The sequence below is a fragment of the Pezoporus flaviventris genome, unplaced genomic scaffold, assembly GCF_033815535.1.
Source record: "Pezoporus flaviventris isolate CSIRO_AGI_PZ_B2104156 unplaced genomic scaffold, CSIRO_AGI_Pfla_v1 ptg000717l, whole genome shotgun sequence".
Taxonomy (NCBI): domain Eukaryota; kingdom Metazoa; phylum Chordata; class Aves; order Psittaciformes; family Psittacidae; genus Pezoporus; species Pezoporus flaviventris.
In genome coordinates, this window is record NW_026893262.1 from 35,629 (window position 1) to 51,973 (window position 16,345).

At 68.9% G+C, this 16,345-nt stretch overlaps 1 protein-coding gene across 1 annotated transcript; it reads left to right on the forward strand.

The window, feature by feature from the left end:
• The first annotated feature begins 222 nt into the window (after positions 1-222).
• ERBB3 (erb-b2 receptor tyrosine kinase 3) lies at positions 223-15,295 on the forward strand. The gene is given in 29 exon segments (XM_061444163.1): positions 223-347; positions 2,757-2,908; positions 2,996-3,182; positions 3,908-4,033; positions 4,132-4,197; positions 4,270-4,388; positions 5,651-5,792; positions 5,877-5,990; positions 6,087-6,207; positions 6,292-6,365; positions 6,448-6,538; positions 7,576-7,775; positions 9,134-9,266; positions 9,360-9,450; positions 9,860-10,014; positions 10,100-10,153; positions 10,261-10,402; positions 10,968-11,087; positions 11,163-11,261; positions 11,344-11,529; positions 11,604-11,759; positions 12,262-12,337; positions 12,409-12,555; positions 12,929-13,026; positions 13,101-13,163; positions 13,166-13,276; positions 13,366-13,431; positions 13,927-14,137; positions 14,769-15,295. Coding segments are annotated over 29 exon segments (3,849 nt in total). The 5' UTR covers positions 223-259; the 3' UTR covers positions 15,230-15,295.
• Positions 15,296-16,345: the final 1,050 nt, after the last annotated feature.

Below are 16,345 nucleotides of genomic sequence, written 5' to 3' on the forward strand. Positions count from 1 at the left end.
CCCCCATCCCGGCGCTGCCCCTGCACTGGAGGGGGCTGGACCCCCCCCGGGGCTATGGGGCGGCCGCGGCACCGGTTGCACCTGATGGAGGCGGGGCCGGGTTGGGGGGGGCCGTCCCGGGGCGCGGCGGGCGGGGCTCGCTCCGCTCTGCCCGGGGGGGCCCCGCCTCGTCCTCCCCGCCCCGACGGCCCCGCGCCAGGTGCATTCCCCCCGCCGCGCCCGGGCACGCCGCGACCGCGGGGCCCCGCTGCGAGCCGCGATGGAGCGGCCCCGGTACCGGTACCGGCTCCTGCCGCTGCTGCCGCTGCTGCTGCTCCGCGCCCCCGCGCCCGGCTCCGCGCAGGCAGGTGAGCACCGGCACCGGCACCGGCAGCGGGGGGGGCCAAGGGTGCGATCCCGGCCCCCGCCGCTCCCTCCCCTCCAACCGCGCCCCGGTGGGGACCGGCACCAGCGGAGCCCCCCCGGGCTGCGACCGGGACCGGGGCTCGGCTCCCCCCCCACAGCGGCACCTGCGCCCCCCCCGGAGCCCCGGGGTCCCGTCGGGGGGGGGGGGGGGGGGGGGAAGGTCCCGGAAACGGCGGCTTCGCCCCGAGTTTGTTCCGAACCGCGGGGGGGGGGGGGGGGGCGCTCCCGGCCCCGCTGCCCCCGCTCGGAGCCCGCTTTGGGCCCCCCCCCCCCGCCCGAGGCCCCCCCGCGGGTCCCGGTTCTATTCCTGGCAGCGGGGGCCGGGGGCACGCGGGCGATAGCGGCGGCTGCGGAGCTGCCAGCGGGGCCCCGCGCTGATAACGCGGCGGCGGCGAGGCCGGGATGGGGGGGGGGAGCGCTCTGCACCCCCCCGCGGGCAGGTGCACCCCAAAGACCCGACCCGCACCCCCCGGCCCCCGCTGTGGCCGCGGGAGCGGTTGAGCCGCTGTTAATGGCTCATGGGGGTCCCATAGGGCTGGGTCCTGCCCCCCACTTTCCCCCCCCCCCAACCCCCAGCGGCTTTGCGGGGGTCCCCAAATGAATCCTTTGAGGTTGCAGCCCCCCCACACCCCCCCCTCGTTCCAAGCCACCCCCAACCCGCGCCCATCCCCGGCCCGTCGGGGCTGGGGCCATTCCAGAGCGCAGCTGGGACCTTTATATAGCCCCTTCCTTCCCTTCCCTTCCCATCGCTGCCGCGGCGGGCGGGGGGGGCTCGCCCCTTCCCCTGCGTGCCCCGCGCTGCCCGTTCCCTGCGGGGGGGGGGGCTCGGGCCCCTTCCGTGCCCCCGCGCTGGGGCAGCACAAAGCCGCCTTTTACCGCCGCGGCCCCCCCGCGCCGGGCCCTGACTCACGTCTGGGGGGGGCCCCGCACCCCGCTGTGCCCCGGGGGTCCCGGGGGGCTCCGCGCCCCCCCCCGTGCCCCGTTCTCCACAATCGCCCCTTTGTGCGGCGGCGGGGAGGGGGCCCCGCGCACAAAGCGCCTCTGTCCGCGCCCCCCCCGACGGCCCCGGGGTCCCCCCCGGCCCCAGCCCCAGCCCCGGCTCCGGGCACCGAGGCGGGGCCGGGGCCGAAGTCCGGCGTCGGGGGCGCTGGGAGCGGGGCCGGGCCCGCGGCCGCCTTGCGCAAGGCTCGCCCGGCCGGTTCGGGCACCGGCACCGAGAGCCCCGGGCGGGGGCGCTGCTGCGGAGGGCGGGGGGGGGAGACGGGACAGGGAGGGGGTGCGGCAGTGGGGGGGCGGGGGCAGGGATGGGGGGGACGGGGACACCATTGGGGGACGTGGACATCAATGGGGGGATGTGGACATCAGTGGGGGGATGGACATCGGGGGGGACATGGACGTCAATGGGGGGATGTGGACATCAATGGGGGGATGGACATCAGGGGGGACATGGACATCAATGGGGGGACATGGACATCAATGGGGGCATGGACATCAATGGGGGGATGTGGACATCAGTGGGGGGGACATGGACATCAATGGGGGGATGTGGACATCAATGGGGGCATGGACATCAATGGGGGGATGTGGACATCAGTGGGGCATGGACATCACAGGGGACATGGACACCGTTGGGGGACGTGGGCATCAATGGGGGGATGTGGACATCAATGGGGGCATGGACATCAATGGGGGGATGTGGACATCAATGGGGGGATGTGGACATCAGTGGGGGCATGGACATCAGGGGGGGACATGGATGTCAATGGGGGGACATGGGCATCAATGGGGGCATGGACATCAATTAGAGGACATGGACATCGGGGGGGACATGGACATCATTGGGGGATGTGGACATTAATGGGGGGACATTTACGTTAATAAGGGAGGGACATGGACATCAAGGGGGTGGACATGGACATCAAGGGGGGAACATGGATGTCAATAAGGGGACATGGACACCATTGGGGGCATGGACATCAAGGGGGTGGACATGGACATCAAGGGGGGAACATGGACGTCAATAAGGGGACATGGACACCATTGGGGGCATGGACATCAAGGGGAGCATGGACATCAAGGGGGGGGATATGGACATCAATGGGGGCATGGACATCAAGGGGGGCATGGATATCAAAGGGGGGGACATGGGCACCATTGGGGGCATGGACATCAAGGGGGGGACATGGGCACCATTAGGGACACAGACATCGGTGGGGGGACATGGACATCAACGGGAACATGGACATCAATGGGGGGACATTGACATCAAGGGGGCACATGAACATCAAGGAGGGGACATGGGCTCAAGGGGGGGCCGTGGCCGCAGTTGAGGGACGCCGCTGTGCCCGCAGTGTGTGCGGGGACCCTGAACGGGCTGAGCGTGACCGGGGACGCTCAGCACCAGTACCAGACCCTGCACAAGATGTACAACAACTGCGAGGTGGTGCTGGGCAACCTGGAGATCGTCCTCATCGACCACACGCAGGACCTGTCCTTCCTGCAGGTGCGGTGCTGGGGGGGGCACGGGGAAGGGAGGGTGCGCAGGATGTGGCCCCCGGGTGACGCCGGGGGTGCTGTGCCCCTGCCGCAGACCATCCGGGAGGTCACGGGCTACATCCTGATCGCCATGAACGTGTTCGCGGCGCTGCCGCTGCGGAACCTGCGCGTGATCCGCGGGACCCAGTTCTACGAGGAGCAGTTTGCGCTCTTCGTGCTGCTCAACTACAACCCCAACAGCACCCACGCGCTGCGGCAGCTCGGCCTCAACCAGCTCACAGGTACCCCCCACACACAGCCCCCCCCGGTCCTGGTGCCGTCCGTCCCCCCCCACCCCGGTCCCCATCCCCTGGTGGTGCCAGCCCGGGGCGATGCTGCGGTCCCCATCCCTCAGGGAGGTGATGCTGCGGTCCCCATCCCGGTCCCCATCCCTCAGGGAGGTGATGCTGCGGTCCCCATCCCGGTCCCCATCCCTCAGGGAGGTGATGCTGCGGTCCCCATCCCGGTCCCCATCCCTCAGGGAGGTGATGCTGCGGTCCCCATCCCAGGGTAGCCACATCCTGGTGCTTGCACCGGGCTGCATCCCTCCATCCATCCCGGATCCTTCCATGCCCCTGGTCCCCATCCAGAGCGATGCTGTCCCCTCTGTGTCCTGGTCCCCATCCCAGAGCGGTGTCACCACGAGGCTGTGCTGACCCTGCAGGTCCCATGGTCCCCATCCTGGAGTGGTACTGTCCCGTGGTCCTCACCCGAAGCAGTGCTACCCCTTGTGCATTCCATGGCCCCCATGGTCCCCAGTGCCTCCATTGTCCCCTATTGCCCCCATGGCCCTGTTGTCCCCATAGTCCCCATTATCCCCCATGGTCCCCATTATCCCCCATTGCCCCCTGGTCCCCAGTGCCTCCATTGTCCACCATTGCCCCCATTCCCCTCATGGCCCCGTTGTCCCCATGGTCCCCTTTGCCCCGTTGCCCCCATTGCCCCCCATGTCCCCGTTGCCCCACAGAGATCCTGGCCGGGGGGGTTTACATCGAGAAGAACGCGCAGCTCTGCCACGTGGACACGGTGCAGTGGGAGGACATCCTGCGGGACCCACGGCGCCAGCCCATCGTGGGCGACAACGGCAAGGCCTGTGCGTGGGGGGGGCACCCCCGGCCTCGGGGGCGATGCTGCTGTGCCCCCCCCCCCCCCCGGCCCTGGGGTGACCCCATTCTGCCCCCCCCACCCCAGGCCCCCCCTGCCACGAGAGCTGCGGCGGCCACTGCTGGGGACCCGGCCCCGAGGACTGCCAGAAACGTGGGTACCGGGGGGGCGATGGGATGGGGGGGTCAGGGCTGGCCTCGGCCTCACCCCCTGCCCCCCCCGCAGTGACCAAGACGATTTGCGCCCCGCAATGCAACGGGCGCTGCTTCGGGCGGGCGCCCAACGAGTGCTGCCACGAGGAGTGCGCGGGGGGGTGCACGGGCCCCCTGCAGACCCACTGCTTCGTACGTGCGCCCCGCGGGGCCCAAGTGTCTGCATCCGTGGGCTCACCCAGCCCTGCATCCAGCCCTGTGTCTGTCCTGCATCCATCCATCCCTGCATCCATCCATCCATCCCTGGGTCCATCCATCCCTGCATCCATCCATCCATCCCTGCATCCATCCATCCATCCCTGCATCCATCCAGCCCTGCATCCATCCATCCATCCCTGCATCCATCCATCCATCCCTGGGTCCATCCATCCTTGCATCCATCCATCCCTGCATCCATCCATCCCTGCATCCATCCATCCAGCCCTGCATCCATCCAGCCCTGCATCCATCCAGCCCTGCATCCATCCATCCATCCCTGGGTCCATCCATCCCTGCATCCATCCATCCCTGCATCCATCCATCCATCCCTGGGTCCATCCATCCCTGCATCCATCCATCCCTGCATCCATCCAGCCCTGCATCCATCCATCCATCCCTGCATCCATCCAGCCCTGCATCCATCCAGCCCTGCATCCATCCATCCATCCCTGGGTCCATCCATCCCTGCATCCATCCATCCCTGCATCCATCCATCCATCCCTGGGTCCATCCATCCCTGCATCCATCCATCCATCCCTGGGTCCATCCATCCCTGCATCCATCCAGCCCTGCATCCATCCATCCATCCCTGGGTCCATCCGTCCCTGCATCCATCCAGCCCTGCATCCATCCATCCATCCCTGGGTCCATCCATCCCTGCATCCATCCATCCCTGCATCCATCCCTGCATCCATCCATTCATCCCTGGTTCCATCTGTCCCTGCATCCATCCATCCATCCCTGGGTCCATCCATCCCTGCATCCATCCATTCATCCCTGGGTCCATCCGTCCCTGCATCCATCCATTCATCCCTGGTTCCATCCGTCCCTGCATCCATCCATCCATCCCTGGGTCCATCCATCCCTGCATCCATCCATTCATCCCTGGGTCCATCCGTCCCTGCATCCATCCATCCATCCCTGCATCCATCCATCCATCCCTGGGTACATCCATCCCTGCATCCATCCATCCATCCCTGGGTCCATCCATCCCTGTGCCTGTGTCCATCCAGCCCTGCATCCATCCATCCATGGGTCCATCCATCCCTGCCTGTGTCTGCCCCCTCCCAGGGCAGCTGTGGGGGGCGATGCTGTCCCCGAGGGGCAGAGGGAGGTGTCCTCCCTCCCCCGTACCCATCCCCGTGTCCCCTGGGAGCCATCCCCGCCTCCGTGCCCATCCCCGTCGCCTCCCGCAGGCCTGCCGGCACTTCAACGACAGCGGCGCCTGCGTCCCGCTCTGCCCGCAGCCGCTCATCTACAACAAGCTGACGTTCCAGCTGGAGCCCAACCCCGACACCAAGTACCAGTACGGGGGCATCTGCGTCCGGAGCTGCCCCCGTGAGCTGCGCCGGGGGCGGGGGGGGTCAGGAATGGGGGGGGCTCAGTGGGGATGGGGGCTCTGACCTCGGGGTCTCCCCCCAGACAACTTCGTCGTGGACCAAAGCTCCTGCGTCCGCGCCTGCCCCAATGACAAGATGGAGGTGGAGAAGAACGGGCTCAAGATGTGCGAGCCCTGCTCGGGGCTGTGCCCCAAGGGTACGGGGTGAGGGGGGGGCTCGGGGTTTGGGGGGGCTGCGGGTCCCAATGGGGTGCTCAGCATCATCGTGTCCGTGTCCCCCCCCCTCCCCGCAGCCTGCGAGGGCACCGGCGCCGGCAGCAGGTACCAAACCGTGGACTCGAGCAACATCGACACCTTCATAAACTGCACCAAGATCCTGGGCAACCTCGATTTCCTCATCACCGGCCTCGAGGGGTGAGCGGGGTGGGGTGGGGTGTGGGGGGGGTCCGGTGCTGTTGCCCCCCCCCTCCGGGCCCCGCTGATGCTCTGGCTCCATAGGGATCCCTGGCGCAACATCTCCGCGCTGGACCCTGAGAAGCTGAACGTGTTCCGCACCGTGCGGGAGATCACGGGTGAGAGCGGGGATGGGGGCACCCCCGGACCGCCCCCCCCCCCCCTCGGGACACCCTGACCCCCCCCGGACCCCCCCTGCAGGGTACCTGAACATCCAGTCCTGGCCCAAGCACATGCACAACTTCAGCGTCTTCTCCAACCTCGTCACCATCGGGGGACGGAGCCTCTACAAGTGAGAGCCCGGCCCCGCTCTTCGCAGTGCCCTGGGTCCCCTTCGGCACCTCCCTGTGCCCCTGTGTCCCCTGCAGCCCCCGTCCCTGCAGCCCCCATCCCGGCATCCACAGCATCTCCTGTCCCTGCATCCCACTGTCCCTGTGTACCCCTCGTCATCCTCAATCCCTGCATCCCCCTGCCCCTGCATCCCACTGTCCCCGTGTCCCCCATCATCTCCCATCTCTGCATCCCCCCTTTTGCTCCATCCCTGTGTCCCCCCATCATTCCCCATTCGTGTAGCCCCCCCCCCATCACTCCCTATTCCTGGTCCCCTCTGTCCCTGCATCCCTCCATCCTTCCCTGTCCCTGCATCCCCTCTTCATCTCCTATCCCTGTGTCCCCCCATCACTCCCCATTCCTGGTCCCCTCTGTCCCTGCATCCCTCCATCCTTCCCTGTCCCTGCATCCCCTCTTCATCTCCTATCCCTGTGTCCCCCCATCACTCCCCATCCCTGGTCCCCTCTGTCCCCGCATCCCCCCATCACCTCCTGTCCCTGCATGCCCCCGTCCCTGCGTCCCCCATCATCTCCCATCTCTGCATCCCCCCTTTTGTCCCATCCCTCTATCCCTGTGTCCCCCTCTCATTCCCCATTCCTGTAGCCCCCCCCCATCACTCCCCATTCCTGGTCCCCTCTGTCCCCGCATCCCCCCATCCTTCCCTGTCCCTGCATCCCCTCTTCATCTCCTATCCCTGTGTCCCCCCATCACTCCCCATTCCTGGTCCCCTCTGTCCCTGCATCCCTCCATCCTTCCCTGTCCCTGCATCCCCTCTTCATCTCCTATCCCTGTGTCCCCCCATCACTCCCCATCCCTGGTCCCCTCTGTCCCCGCATCCCCCCATCACCTCCTGTCCCTGCATGCCCCCGTCCCTGCGTCCCCCATCACCCCCCGTCCCCGCACCCCCCCATCACCTCCCATCCCGGTCCCTGCCCCCCCGGCTTTGGGGCTGCCCGGTCCCCGCCGCAGCCCCCCCCAGCCCCGCCGCCCTCCCCGCAGCCGGGGCTTCTCGCTGCTGATCATGAAGAATGAGAACGTGACCTCGCTGGGGCTGCGCTCGCTGCGGGAGGTGAGCGCGGGCCGGGTCTACATCACCGAGAACCGGCGGCTCTGCTACCTGCACACCGTGCAATGGGCGGCCCTGAGCCGGCGCCGCTCAGACCTCGACATCCGCAACAACAAACCCCGCAGCAAGTGCCGTGAGTGCGGCAGGGAGGGGGCACCGGCATGGGGATGGGGAGAAGGGACGGGAGGTGATGGGGTGCAGGGACGGGAGGTGATGGGGATGGGGATGGGGAGAAGGGACGGGAGGTGATGGGGTGCAGGGACGGGAGGTGATGGGGATGGGGATGGGGAGAAGGGACGGGAGGTGATGGGGTGCAGGGACGGGAGGTGATGGGGTGCAGGGATGGGGGCACTGGGATGGGGATGGGGAGAAGGGACAGGAGGTGATGGGGATGCAGGGACAGGAGGTGATGGGGATGCAGGGACGGGGGCACCGGGATGGGGATGCAGGGACGGGGGCACCGGGATGGGGATGGGGAGAAGGGACGGGAGGTGATGGGGGGGCAGGGACGGGGGCACCGGGATGGGGATGCAGGGACGGGGGCACCGGGATGGGGATGCAGGGACGGGGGCACCGGGATGGGGATGGGGAGAAGGGACGGGAGGTGATGGGGATGGGGATGGGGAGAAGGGACGGGAGGTGATGGGGTGCAGGGACGGGAGGTGATGGGGGGGCAGGGACGGGGGCACTGGGATGGGGATGGGGATGCAGGGACAGGAGGTGATGGGGATGCAGGGACGGGGGCACCGGGATGGGGATGGGGAGAAGGGACGGGAGGTGATGGGGGTGCAGGGACGGGAGGTGATGGGGTGCAGGGACGGGAGGTGATGGGGTGCAGGGACGGGGGCACTGGGATGGGGACGGGGAGAAGGGACGGGAGGTGATGGGGGTGCAGGGACAGGAGGTGATGGGGGGGCAGGGACGGGGGCACCAGGATGGGGATGGGGAGAAGGGACAGGGGGTGATGGGGGGGCAGGGACGGGGGCACCAGGATGGGGATGGGGAGAAGGGACAGGGGGTGATGGGGGGGCAGGGACGGGGGCACGAGGGATGGGAATGCAGGGACAGGAGGTGATGGGGATGCAGGGACGGGGGCACTGGGATGGGGATGGGGATGCAGGGACAGGAGGTGATGGGGATGCAGGGACAGGAGGTGATGGGGATGCAGGGACGGGGGCACCGGGATGGGGATGGGGATGCAGGGACAGGAGGTGATGGGGATGCAGGGACGGGGGCATGCAGGGACAGGAGGTGATGGGGATGCAGGGACGGGGGCACCGGGATGGGGATGGGGATGCAGGGACAGGAGGTGATGGGGATGCAGGGACGGGGGCAGCAGGGATGAGAGCAATGGGAATGAATGGACAGGGGGACCAGGGATGGGAAGTGATGGGGATGCAGGGAGAAGGGGACCAGTGATGGGGATGCAGGGATGGGCGATGGGGGATGCGCGGCCTGACCCTGTCCCCCCACCCCTGTGGCTGCCCGCAGAGCAAGAGGGCAAGGTCTGTGACCCGCTCTGCTCCGCCGAGGGCTGCTGGGGCCCCGGCCCCGCTCAGTGCCTCTCCTGCCGCCACTTCAGCCGCCGCGGGGTCTGCGTCCCCTCCTGCCGCTTCACGCAGGGGTGAGCCGGGGTTCGCGCCCGGGGGGGGGGAGCCGGGGCCGCGGGGCCCGGTCAGGGCCATGGGGCTCCATTGACCCCCCCCTTGTCCCGCAGGGAGACGCGGGAGTTCGCGCAGGGGGGGGAATGCTTCGAGTGCCACCCCCAGTGCGAGCGCATCGAGGGCAACGTCACCTGCAACGGCTCGGTACGGGCGGGGCGGGACGGGGCGGGGCGGGGCGGGATCGGGATGGGATCGGGACGGGCTCGGAGCAGGACGGGGCAGGTTCAGGATGGGCCCGGGATGGGCTCGGGATGGGCTCAGGAAAGGCTCGGGACGGGCTCGGGAAAGGCTCGGGAAAGGCTCGGGGCGGGCTCGGGATGGGCTCAGGACGAGCTCGGGAAAGGCTCGGGAAAGGCTCGGGACGGGCACGGGATGGGCTCAGGACGAGCTCGGGACAGGCTTGGGATGGGATCGGGACGGGCCCGGGATCGGCTCGGAATGGGGTCGGGACGGGCTCGGGGTGGGATCAGAACGGGCTCAAAACGGGCCCGGTACCGGACGGAGCGGGGGGGGGGCCGGTGCCTCCTGACGCATCCTCGTGCCCCCCCCGCAGGGCGCCGACACCTGCACCCGCTGCGCCCGGTACCGCGACGGCCCCCACTGCGTCGAGGCCTGCCCCGACGGCGTCCTGGGGGAGCGCGGCCCCATCTACAAGTACCCGGACGGCGGCCGCGAGTGCCGGCCCTGCCACGAGAACTGCACCCGGGGGTGCGGCGGGGGCCGGGAGGGAAGGGGGGGGCACCCCGGGATCCGCCCCCCCTCTCCTGCATCCCCCCCATCTCCATCCCTGCAGGTGCCTGGGGCCGCTGCTGCGGGACTGCCTGGGGGAGGCTCTGCCCGTGTCCAGGTACCGCGGGGGGGCCGGGGCTCGGTGCTGTTCCCTGCCGGGCTCTATTGCACCGCACGGGGGTGCGGGAAGGGGCAGGAGCTGAGCCCCGGCCCCGGGCCCCGCAGGAAGGCACCGACGGTGATCGCGGTGACGGTGGTCGGGGGCCTCTTCCTCCTCTGCTCCTGCGTCCTCCTGGCGCTGCTCTACCTGCGCGGGAAGAAGATCCAGAAGAAGAGGGCGATGAGGCGGTACCTGGAGAGGGGCGAGGTCAGGGGGGTCCCATCACCCCCATCCCCATCACCCGCATCCCCATCACCCCCATCCCCATCACCCGCATCCCCATCACCCCCATCCCCATCACCCCCATCCCCATCACCCGCATCCCCATCATCCCCCATCCCCATCCCCATCATCCCCATCATCCCCCATCCCCATCACCCGCATCCCCATCACCCCCATCCCCATCACCCCCATCCCCATCACCCGCATCCCCATCATCCCCCATCCCCATCCCCATCATCCCCATCACCCCCATCCCCATCCCCCGCATCCCCATCATCCCCCATCCCCATCCCCATCATCCCCCATCCCCATCACCCGCATCCCCATCACCCGCATCCCCATCATCCCCCATCCCCATCACCCCCATCCCCATCACCCGCATCCCCATCATCCCCCATCCCCATCCCCATCATCCCCATCACCCCCATCCCCATCACCCCCATCCCCATCACCCACATCCCCATCACCTCCATCCCCATCACCTCCATCCCCATCTGCTCCCATCCCCATCCTGCTCCGTCCCCACCCCTATCCCACCTCCATCCCCCAGAGCCTGGAGCCGCTGGACCCCAGTGAAAAAGCCAACAAGGTGCTCGCCCGCATCTTCAAGGAGTCGGAGCTGAAGCGCCTCAAGGTGCTGGGCTCCGGCGTGTTCGGCACCGTGCACAAGGTGAGGGCTGCTCTATGGGGGGGGGGGTCCCAACCAGCACCCGGCACAGCCCTCACCACGGTGCCCACCCCAAAGGGCATCTGGATCCCCGACGGCGACTCCATCAAGATCCCGGTGAGCATCAAGGTGATCCAGGACTGGAGCGGGCAGCAGTCCTTCCACGCCGTCACCGACGTGAGTGATCCCCGTGGATCCCTATGGATGCCGGTGCACGGTGGGGGGGTGGTCCCGGCTGAGCTGACCCTGTTCCCCCCAGCACATGCTGGCCATCGGCAGCCTGGACCATGCCTACATCGTGCGGCTGCTGGGGCTGTGCCCGGGCCCGCGCCTGCAGCTCGTGACGCAGCTGCTGCCGCTGGGCTCCCTGCTCGAGTACGTGCGCAAGCACCGCGGCAGCCTCAGCCCCCAGCTGCTGCTCAACTGGTGCGTGCAGGTGGCCAAGGTGAGCCCATGTCCCCCCCTTGATACCCCAATGGGGGGTCCCCCCGGCGTCGCCCCGGTAACCGGCGCGCGCAGGGGATGTATTACCTGGAGGAGCACCGCATGGTTCACCGCAACCTGGCCGCCCGCAACGTCCTGCTCAAGTCCCCCAGCCAGGCCCAAGTGGCCGATTTCGGCATCGCCGACCTGCTCTACCCCGACGACAAGAAGTATTTCTACAACGAGGTCAAGGTGGGGCACCCCCCGGACCACCCCTTGGTGCTATGGGGCGCCCAACACATCCCACACGCCCTCTTTGCTGTAGAGCATCCCCTCCATACCCCCTGCATCCCCTCCTGCATCACCCATGGGTGCCCTGTCCCCTCCGTCACCCATGGGTACTCTGTCCCCTTCATCACCCAAGGGTTTCCTGTCCCCTCCATCACCCATGGGTGCCCTGTCCCCTCCATCACCCATGGGTACCCTGTCCCCTTCATCACCCAAGGGTTTCCTGTCCCCTCCATCACCCATGGGTGCCCTGTCCGCTTCATCACCCAAGGGTTTCCTGTCCCCTCCATCACCCATGGGTGCCCTGTCCCCTCCATCACCTATGGGTGCCCTGTCCCCTTCATCACCCAAGGGTTTCCTGTCCCCTCCATCACCCATGGGTGCCCTGTCCCTTCCATCACCCATGGGTGCCCTGTCCCGTCCATAGCCCCTGTGGGCCAACCCCACATCCCCGCTCTCCCCACAGACCCCCATCAAATGGATGGCTCTGGAGAGCATCCACTTTGGCAAGTACACGCACCAGAGCGACGTCTGGAGCTACGGTGAGCACCGCCCCCCCCGTACCCCAGCGTCCCCCCATAGCGCTACGGGGCTGACGGGCGCTGCCCCATAGGGGTGACGCTGTGGGAGATGATGACCTTCGGCGCGGAGCCCTACGCCGGGATCCGCCTGGCCGAGGTGCCCGATCTGCTGGAGAAGGGCGAGCGGCTCTCGCAGCCCCACATCTGCACCATCGACGTCTACATGGTCATGGTGAAGTGTGAGTGCCCCGGCCCCACAGTGGGCTCTGTCCCGGCCCCATAGCAGGGTCCCGACCCAGCTCCATAGTGGGCTCCCGTCCCCAGCCCCATAGCGAGCTCCCAGCCCCATAGTGGACTCCCATCTCCAGCCCCATAGTGAGCTCCTGCCCCCAGCCCCATAGTGGAGTCCTGACCCAGCCCCATAGCGGGGTCCCATCCCCAGCTCCATAGTGATGTCCCATCCCCAGCCCCACAGTGGGCTCCTCTCCCAACCCCACAGCGAGGTCCCGTCCTCAGCCCCACCGCGGGCTCCCGTCCCAGCCCCACAGTGGGCTCTGTCCCAGCCCCACCGCGGGCTCCCGTCCCAGCCCCACCGCGGGCTCTGTCCCGCAGGCTGGATGATCGATGAGAACATCCGCCCCACCTTCAAGGAGCTGGCGAACGAGTTCACCCGCATGGCGCGGGACCCCCCCCGCTACCTGGTGATCAAGGTGAGCCCGGACCCGCGGTACCCCCGGTACCCCCCGGCGCCCGCAGCCGCTGACCCCCCCCGGTCCCGGTGCAGGAGAGCGGGGCCGCGGAGCCGCCGGCGCTCAGCGAGAAGGAGCTGGAGGAGGCGGAGCCGCTGGGGCCGGAGGAGGACGAGAGGAGGAGGAAGAGGAAGGGGGGGAGGAGCTCGGCCCCGGCTTCGGCCTCAGCTCCGGGCTCCCCCCGCAGCGCCCGCGGGGCAGCAGCGCCCGGGTGAGCCCCCCCCCCCCCCCCCCGCCATGGGTCCCGCTGTGGGGCTGCCCCATGGCTCCGGACTCGGTGTCACAACCCCCCCTCAACAGAGCCCGAGCCTGCTCAGTCCCCCCGCCGGGTACATCCCCATGGACCAGCCCGGCCTCGGCCGCCAGGTACCGGGGGGGACCAAAAGGGGTGGCCATAGGGGGCAATGGGGCAGAATGGGGTGCTGGGAGGGGCAAAGGGGGTGGCCATAGGAGGCAATGGGGGACACAATGGGGTGCTGGGGGGGGGCAAAGGGGGTGGCCATGGGGGGCAATGGGAGGGACAATGGGGTGCTGGGGGGAGGCAAAGGGGTGGCCATGGGGGGCAATGGGGGACACAATGGGGTGCTGGGGGGGGGCAAAGGGGTGGCCATGGGGGGCAATGGGGGACACAATGGGGTGCTGGGGGGGGGCAAAGGGGGTGGCCATGAGGGGCAATGGGGGACACAATGGGGTGCTGGGGGGGGCAAAGGGGTGGCCATGGGGGGCAATGGGGGCAATGGGGGGTGAGGTGGCCATGGGAGGGCACGGGGGGGTCTGGGGGTGCCCCTGAAGCGCTGGCTCCGGGGGGGCGGGGTCCGGGCCCCGCTGCCCCCCCCCCTGACCCCGCCCCCCCTCCCGCAGCCCGGGGGGGGCCGCCCCATGCGCCGCAGCCGCGGGGGGTCCCTGGGCCGGACCCCGCCGGAGCCGGAACCGGGGGAGGGGGCGGGGGGGGGCGGGAGCCTGCAGCGGAGCCGGCACCCGCGGGGGGGCAGCGCGGACCCGGGCCAGCCCCGGAGCCCCCCCCCCGCCGGCCCCGACGAGGACAACAACGGCTACGTCAGCCCCGGGGGCGGTGAGACGGGGGGGGGGCCGGGGCTGTGGGGGTCCCATCTATGGGGGCTCCATTCCATGGGGGTCCCATCTATGGGGGTTCCTATGGGGGCTCCATTCCATGGGGGTCCCATCTATGGGGGTTCCTTCCTATGGGGGCTCCATTCCATGGGGGTCCCATCTATGGGGGTTCCTTCCTATGGGGGCTCCATTCCATGGGGGTCCCATCTATGGGGGTTCCTTCCTATGGGGGATCCATTCCATGGGGGTCCCATCTATGGGGGTTCCTTCCTATGGGGGCTCCATTCCATGGGGGTCCCATCTATGGGGGTTCCTTCCTATGGGGGTCCTGTCCTTTGTGGGTTCCCATCCCAGGTGGGTTCCATCCTATGGTGTTCCCAACCCAGTGGGGTCCCATCCTATGGGGGTCCCGTCCTGTGGGGGTCCCATCCTGTGGGGCCTCCACCCTATAGGGGTCCCAACCCATGGGGGTCCTGTCCTATGGGGGTCCCAACCCAATGGGGTCCCATCCATAGGGGTCCCATAAGGGCTGCAGGGAGTCCCCCCGTTATTGCGGGCACTGTGTGTGTGGGGGGGGTCACCTTTAAGGGATGAGGATGTTTTACCCCCCCCGCCCCCTTGTCCCCGCTCAGATCCGGACCCCCCGGTACCGGCACCGGACGAGGAGTACGAGTACATGAACCGGCGGCCGCGGGCGGTGTCCCTGGAGGAGCTGGGTTACGAGTACATGGAGGTGGGTGCGGAGCCGGCCCCGCTGCGGGGGCAGGATGAGGATGAGGACGGGGATGAGGAGGAGGAAGATTACGAGTACATGAACAAGCAGCCGCGGCTCAGCCGCTCCCTGCGCACCGCGGGGTACACGGACATGCGGCCGGGAGCGGGGCAGGGCCCGGCGGCTCCGGTACCGGCTCCGGACGAGCAGGGCTACGAGGAGATGGAGGCGGTGCTGGCCCCGCGCTGCCCCGGCTGCCGCTGCCCCCCCGCGCCCTCTCGCAAAGCGCTGCGGAGCCTCGAGGCCTCGGACTGCGCCTTCGATAACCCCGATTACTGGCACAGCCGCCTCTTCGCCAAGGCGGACCCGCAGCGGACGTAGGGACCGGACCCCGCATCCCGGCCCCCCCCCCCCCCCCCCCGGGACTGTTTACATTGGATATGAAGGATCCCCGGCTGCGGGATGCTCCCGATCCCGGCCGTGATTCCTGGGTACCGGCATCCCGATGCCCTGACCCACTGCAATGGGGGGTTTGGGGGCGGACCTCCCCCGGCTGCCCTGACCCACTGCAATGGGGGGTTTGGGGGCGGGGCGGGCCCCCCCGGGCTGCCCTGACCCACTGCAATGGGGGGTTTGGGGGCGGACCTCCCCGGGCTGCCCTGACCCACTGCAATGGGGGGTTTGGGGGCGGACCTCCCCCGGCTGCCCTGACCCACTGCAATGGGGGGGAGTTGGGGGCGGAACCCCCGGGCTGCCCTGACCCACTGCAATGGGGGTTTGGGGACGGAACCCCCGGGCTGCCCTGACCCACTGCAATGGGGGGGAGTTGGGGGCGGACCCCACTGGGGCTGCCCTGACCCACTGCAATGGGGGGGAGTTGGGGGCGGACCTCCCCGGGCTGCCCTGACCCACTGCAATGGGGGGGTTCGGGGGCGGAACCCCCGGGCTGCCCTGACCCACTGCAATGGGGGGTTCGGGGGCGGAACCCCCCGGACTGCCCTGACCCACTGCAATGGGGGGGAGTTGGGGGCGGACCCCACTGGGGCTGCCCTGACCCACTGCAATGGGGGTTTGGGTCCGGACCCCACTGGGGCTGCCCTGACCCACTGCAATGGGGGGGGAGTTGGGGGCGGACCCCACTGGGGCTGCCCTGACCCACTGCAATGGGGGGGAGTTTGGGTCCGGAACCCCCGGGGCCTCCCTGATCCACTGCAATGGGGTGGGAGTGGTTTGGGTCCGGACCCCCAGGAGCCCCCCCCCCGCAACCGAAGGTCCGGACCCCGGATTCATCCTCAGGTTCCTCCATTCCCTGTTGGAAGCAGAGGGAAGGTTTGGGGGTGCCCCCCCCCCCCCGCCCCATGGGATGCGCCCCCGGCGATCCCGTTTTGGGGTTGTTTTAATGGGGGGTGGGGGGAGGAACCGGGGGACACCTCCCCCTCCCCCCCCGCGATGGTTCTGTTTGTAAATGGTGAATAAAGACAAAAGGAATTGACCCCA